The 5,782-nt window shown below is 37.3% G+C and overlaps 1 protein-coding gene across 1 annotated transcript in view; it reads right to left on the bottom strand.

Moving 5' to 3' along the window:
• Nucleotides 1-2,451: 2,451 nt before the first annotated feature.
• IKBKAP (inhibitor of kappa light polypeptide gene enhancer in B-cells, kinase complex-associated protein) overlaps nt 2,452-5,782 on the bottom strand; it is a 60,835-nt gene continuing 57,504 nt past the window's right edge. Inside the window, exon 36 of the mRNA XM_006864688.1 lies at nt 2,452-2,519. Within this exon, the coding sequence (XP_006864750.1) occupies nt 2,452-2,519 (68 nt within the window). The remainder of the gene's footprint in view (nt 2,520-5,782) is intronic.

The following is a 5,782-nucleotide window of genomic DNA, read 5'->3' as shown; positions in this document are numbered from 1 at the left end:
ATGGAGGGGATTATAATCAATGTAATGAACAAGGTATATGATTTGTTGACTATAAACCTGATGATATGCCCTGTAAACTTTCAATCAATCCACAATAAAAACCTTAAATAATAATTTAAAAAAGACATTAAAAAAAAATGTTCATGGAAAAAACAATGAAAAGATAACGGAAGTCTTCATGAACTTTTTGAAGCTCTTCAAATAATCATTTTTTAAAACAAAAGTAAAGAAATCTGTTTAAAAATAAATGGCAGTGTTGAAAAATCACACTGTTATACTGTTAACGGCATAATAAAAACATGAGCTCCCACCTCCTTTTGAAGAAACACGAGGTTAAATTCCCTTTGGTTGCTGGAGACAGTCCTCTGTAAGTTCTGTCCTGGTAGGAGTATCTGCGCGAGCTGTCGGACGAAATGGAACCAAGGAAAGAATGGAGGCCTTTTGCTCCCTAAGCAGGAAGCTGATTTGGGACCGGTTCCAAGTTCTGGGGAAGAACTGTTTTCTAGCACTCAATAGAATCTCACCCCCACCCCCTAAATTCAGCACTTAATCACTCCCAGAACAGGTTCTCATATCCATACACCACATTTGATTTCTCCATCAGTTCCTCTTTAGCTCTGACTCAGTTTGGAAATTGTGCACCTGGCTTGATTCTTCTCAAAATCAGTCAAATCTAGTTTTGTCCAAAAGAGAAGAGATAGTAATTTGCATTCGGAGATTCTTTCTTATTGCATCCATACGTTATTTTAAGGAACTTGAACATCCATGAAAACTGACATTTATTCCTCTTTCCAATCCATCAATGTGGTGGCCTTGCACTATTACCCCAATTTGCTTTAGTATAAACCAGTTTCAATTCTACAGTGAGAGCACTACTTAAAGTGTTAGGAAAGCTACCATGTTTATGTATCAACGTCAGCGTAGTCATAAAGCACTTGCTGCCTTTCAAATGTGGGTACTTAATTAAAGCAAATCCATTAAGAGTGTAAGTCAGCAAAGATTCCCTCAAAACAGGGCAATGCTGCCGCCTTCTTATGTTTCTCTCAATATTTTATTGTGAAAATTTTCAGGCGTACAGAATTGTTGAAAGACTTTTGCAGTGAATATCCCTAAATTCTACAGTCAACATTTAGTTATACTGGGTAAAGTCTTCTTAAATTACAACCCAGGTATATCTAAACTCTGAGGATCAAAAGCAGCATTTCTTATTATTTTAGAGCGAGTATGGAACTCTAGTTCTGGTATTAAAATTACAGAAAGAATTTTTAACCTTACCCAAGGATCAATCAAAAAACTGTTGTCAAAATGAACTGTTTTTTTCTAGACTCACACACACACAAAAAAAATTTCTCATTCTTCCAAAGAAAATAGTTCTTTTGAGAGAATGAACCAAGCTGCTAAATAATATAACAAATGAAATGGTCTAGAAAGTGACAAAAAGATTTCCATTATAGAAAGCCTGCATTCTTTCATGCTTCCTAAAGCAGGGACTACAAGCTCTTGCCCTCCTATTTTGTTAATCCGATGTTGGACACATCCCCTGCACTAGGACACCAGCACACGGCTGTGCATATAGATGTGGTCTGACCAACTGCTTTGCTGGGTAAAAGAGAATAACCAGTAATCTATAACTGAGCAGGCCATACAGATCCACTGCTTACTATCCCCAATGTACATGATGCTGCTTTATCATTTCTAGCCTGTTCAGTTCTAAAACTGCAAATTCTCTAGCAGAAAATGCACAGGTAGTAAAATAGTCCCTAGGGACACAGCAATGAATGGCAGGAGGCTTGGGCCAGCTCTGACTGGAATGCACATGGTAAGATTTTACACAAGATATCAGCTGCTAGCCTAGGAAAGGCTTAGAATTTCAAAGGATACATTTAACTTTTTACTCTGTTTCAGTTCACTGTTCAGAAGCCATTCAAGTGATTTGTGTTTTGAGCAAATGTTTATGTATACTAACGCTCATCTCCAAGAACATGAAACCATTTAGAAACAGGATTTTACTTGTCTTCACACTGCTGAAGCAGAAGTCATAAAACATGGTTTCCAATGAACAAGAGGAACCGAGGCACCAATCAGTGGCGTGCCTGGTTCAGGTAACAATCTGAATCACACCTGTAACTGGGAATGTAACCTGATATCCTGATTATTACCAATACCAGAAAGAAACTCTCAAACAGCAAAATAAAAGAACAGCAATCCTCACAAAACGATACTATATTGGTTGAAGCTTAAAATTTTAATGATGAAACATATACACAAAATTAAACAAAAAAAAAAAGCTTGCTGTCAGCTGAGGTCTGGTTCACAGACAGCTCTCCTTCCATCAATGTCTTACTCGCCCCTGTGCCTGATCACCAGGCATCATGAAGTGGGGGCTGAGTGGACAACCTGCAGTGGACAGGACAGTTGTGTCCGTGGGAGTCCCGTGTACTGGGATCACAGTCACTCGAGAAGGCTGAGTTTCCACTGCGTTCTTTTGTTGATCTTTGGCGGTATGAAAAGCTCAGCATCTAAAAGTAAGAAAGGGAGACTGTGATAGACACAGTGTCTCTTGTAGGTGAGGTTTGAGGCAGTCACTATGCTATACAAACAAGGTGACTGGGTTTTACAGCTACCAGATGACCACCAGAGCCTGAGGTAATGTGTCTGTTACCCTGACAAGCTCTTGGTCAGAACAAACGCAGTCTGGAGGCACTGCCCTGAGAAGAGGAACTGCTTTGCTCTCTTTTTTGGCACTGGAAGAACAGAAAGGAAAAAAATGCAAACGGACTGTTTCAAAGTGGAAGAAGGTTCTGGTTCTCAGGGAGCGATACTGGTGGTTCCATGGGTGTAGATATTTATCAAAACCCATCAGCTATACTCCAAACATCTATGCATTTCATTATATGGAAATGTTACCTAAATTTTTAAAATATAAAAAATATAGTAGTAATATAGGACAATTCAATAAGTAAAGCTAGTGGACAAAATATAATTTATGATTAAAACGTTTACAAACATTTATTATTAAAAATTTCTCTGTTATGAAAAAAAAGTGAATGGGGAGCTAGGGAAAATCCTGCCAGAACCTAGAACTTTTTTTCAGAAAGTGAGAGAGTTCTGTGGAGCCTTTTATCTAAGTAGGAACCATACGGGAACAGATATGAGAAAATCCGTTTATGTGACATGCTCTTTCTTAGCATTATGATAATAAAACTTAGTAATACATCTGTGCAGTGAGTCAAAGAAATTAAAATCTCTTTTCAAAGGCTAATAATGTGAAAAAAAAAAAGCTCAAGATAAAATGTCTTTAGACAGCAGGACACAAAACACATCATGATCATTACTGTATACATATACATGTATGCACACACATACATGTATGTACTCACACACTTATTTTGTGTAACTAGGAGGAAAATGCCACACAGCAAACTTTTTCTTGGTACTATTATTCTAAGTGATTGTAATTTTCTTTGACTTACTTTTCATGTACAATCCTCTCTTCTAATGTCCATTTTATAATTACACATATACACTTACTACACACAATTATTTCTTCCCCACCAATAAACACAAAAACTATACATAAAAAGACCAAAGGAGGTCTCGTGATGTAAGAATACTAATAATACTTTTGCAAAAGGCAATTTAAATAAATTCGCTTTCAGAAGCGCATAGTTTCATGTTGAATAGGGAGGTCTAAATGACACTACCTTAAAAACTGCAGAAACAAGTTATGAAAATAAAATATTCAATCTTAGTTTTAAAAGTTGGGCATGACTACAATCATCTTTGATTGAAAGACTTAACTAAGAGTGAATAGCAAATACTGAATCTTTGGCAACGAGCTAATTACTCTGACAAATCTCATGATAGAAGAAACATGACTCCTTTCACATTTCCATGTCTGATTTTCACAGCACAAAAAGTGCTTTTGACAAAAATACTTTGAAAGTTTTATCAATTTTTTTGAGTATGTCTCAATCCTCTGATAGTGAAATCATTCACATTTGAAACACTTCTTTTGTTATCGCTGTAACAAGTCCAAATCAGCTATGATTCAAAGACTTCTCCAATATCATTTGATTCACTTTATGAAATTCTACATTTTTGCAGAACGTGCAATCCATTTGCATGATATTTGTATTGCATTATAAACATTAAACAATCCAAGAAAATGACCCAGAAGTCACTGATCCATTCATGGGCAGGTATGAGCATATATTTAACCACTGATGGCAGGAAAAGAGGTTAGAGCAGAGTTCGTGGTAGTGGTAATGTGTTGTGTAGTCTGTTCCGACACATAGCAACCCTCTATAGGGTTTCCGAGGCTGTAAGTCTTTACGGGAGCAGAAAGCCTCATCTTTCTCCCGTGGAACAGCTGGTAGTTTTGAACCGCTGATCTTAAGGTTCACAGCCCAATTTGTAACCACTACACTACCAGAGCTCCTTTGAAACACAGTTGAGAGGGACTAATTTTTTATACTTACAATGGGGTTTCAAAACCATTCATGGAAAAATGCAATGAAAATATAATGTAATTTTTCCACAAACTTTTTGAAGCCTCCTCATACTTTAGATTATAAGACCTTCCTTTTTTCTACACAGCCATGTAATGACAGGGTTTGGAAAATAAACACTCAAATCATGAGGCTCCCTCCACCTTCAAATATTAAAGAGAGATTCTTTTAAGGTTCAGCTAGAAAAACGGGACCTCTTTGATATAGTAAAGACATCTAACATACTCCCAGGACAGGGGTGACGGACCTAACCTGAATGTTAGCATCAGGCCAGCAGTGACCAACACAAGGAGCAGAAATCAAAACTAGAATGGACAACTGGAATGGACCAAACTCTCTCAAGTCTAAGATGAATGTGTAGATTTGGAACTGTGTGTGTATTTTGGGACTGATCCAGCTTACAGGAAGAAGAGTACACAGAAATCACTGTCAGGATGAAAAGAGTTTAGTGGAGCTAGAAGGTAGCTGTTCATCCTCGGTAGCAACATATGCTGTTAAAGGTAAACTTAATTTAAAGCCCCAAAGCCTACCTCAAATTTCATCAAAATACTAACATTATAGTGCAGCATTTAAATGGAAAAACAAAACAAAACAAAACAAAAAAAAAACTCAGCCTGCTGCTTGTAAATCCTAGAAAATCCAAATCGCACCAAGAAAAACTGCCAATTATTTTAGAATACATCATTTCTTTCTGAATGCTGAGAGAGGCTGGAATGCTTGATTGCTTCAGCTGGAGTGCAAACGCTCAGGTACCAAATTAATGAGTCAAAAGCTGCTAGCCAACTTTCCTAAAAAACACTGAGTTGGTTCTGACTCTTATAGGCACTGAATAGGGTTTCCAAAGAACCCTATTGGTGGTTTGAACTGCTGACCTTGTAGTTGGTAATCTAGTGCTTATTCTACAGTGCCACACCAGGAATCTTTTTTTAAAAAAAAGAGAAAAAGTTTGTTGTTATGTGCCGTTGAGTCAATTCCGACTCATAGAGACTCTGTATAGCGTTTCCAAGGAGCAGCTGTGGGTTTGAACTGCCAACCTTGTAGTTAGCAGTCCAGAGCTTATCCTACAGCGCCACACCAGGTATAAAGGGAAAATAGACTGATTGAGAACTATGTTACCTCCAAACAACAAACAAAACATTTTAGGTTTAACCAAATACAGTTGTATTCTTAAACCATACTTCAACCTGTATGCTGAGCAAATAATCTGAGAAGCTTCATTACATGAAGAAAAACGTGGCATCAGGATTGGAGGAAGACTCATTAACAACCTG

The sequence above is a fragment of the Chrysochloris asiatica genome, unplaced genomic scaffold, assembly GCF_000296735.1.
Source record: "Chrysochloris asiatica unplaced genomic scaffold, ChrAsi1.0 scaffold00069, whole genome shotgun sequence".
In the NCBI taxonomy this organism is placed as follows: Eukaryota; Metazoa; Chordata; class Mammalia; order Afrosoricida; family Chrysochloridae; genus Chrysochloris; species Chrysochloris asiatica.
Note: the sequence above shows the minus strand (reverse complement) of the source record. Positions and strands in the feature narration are given on the sequence as shown.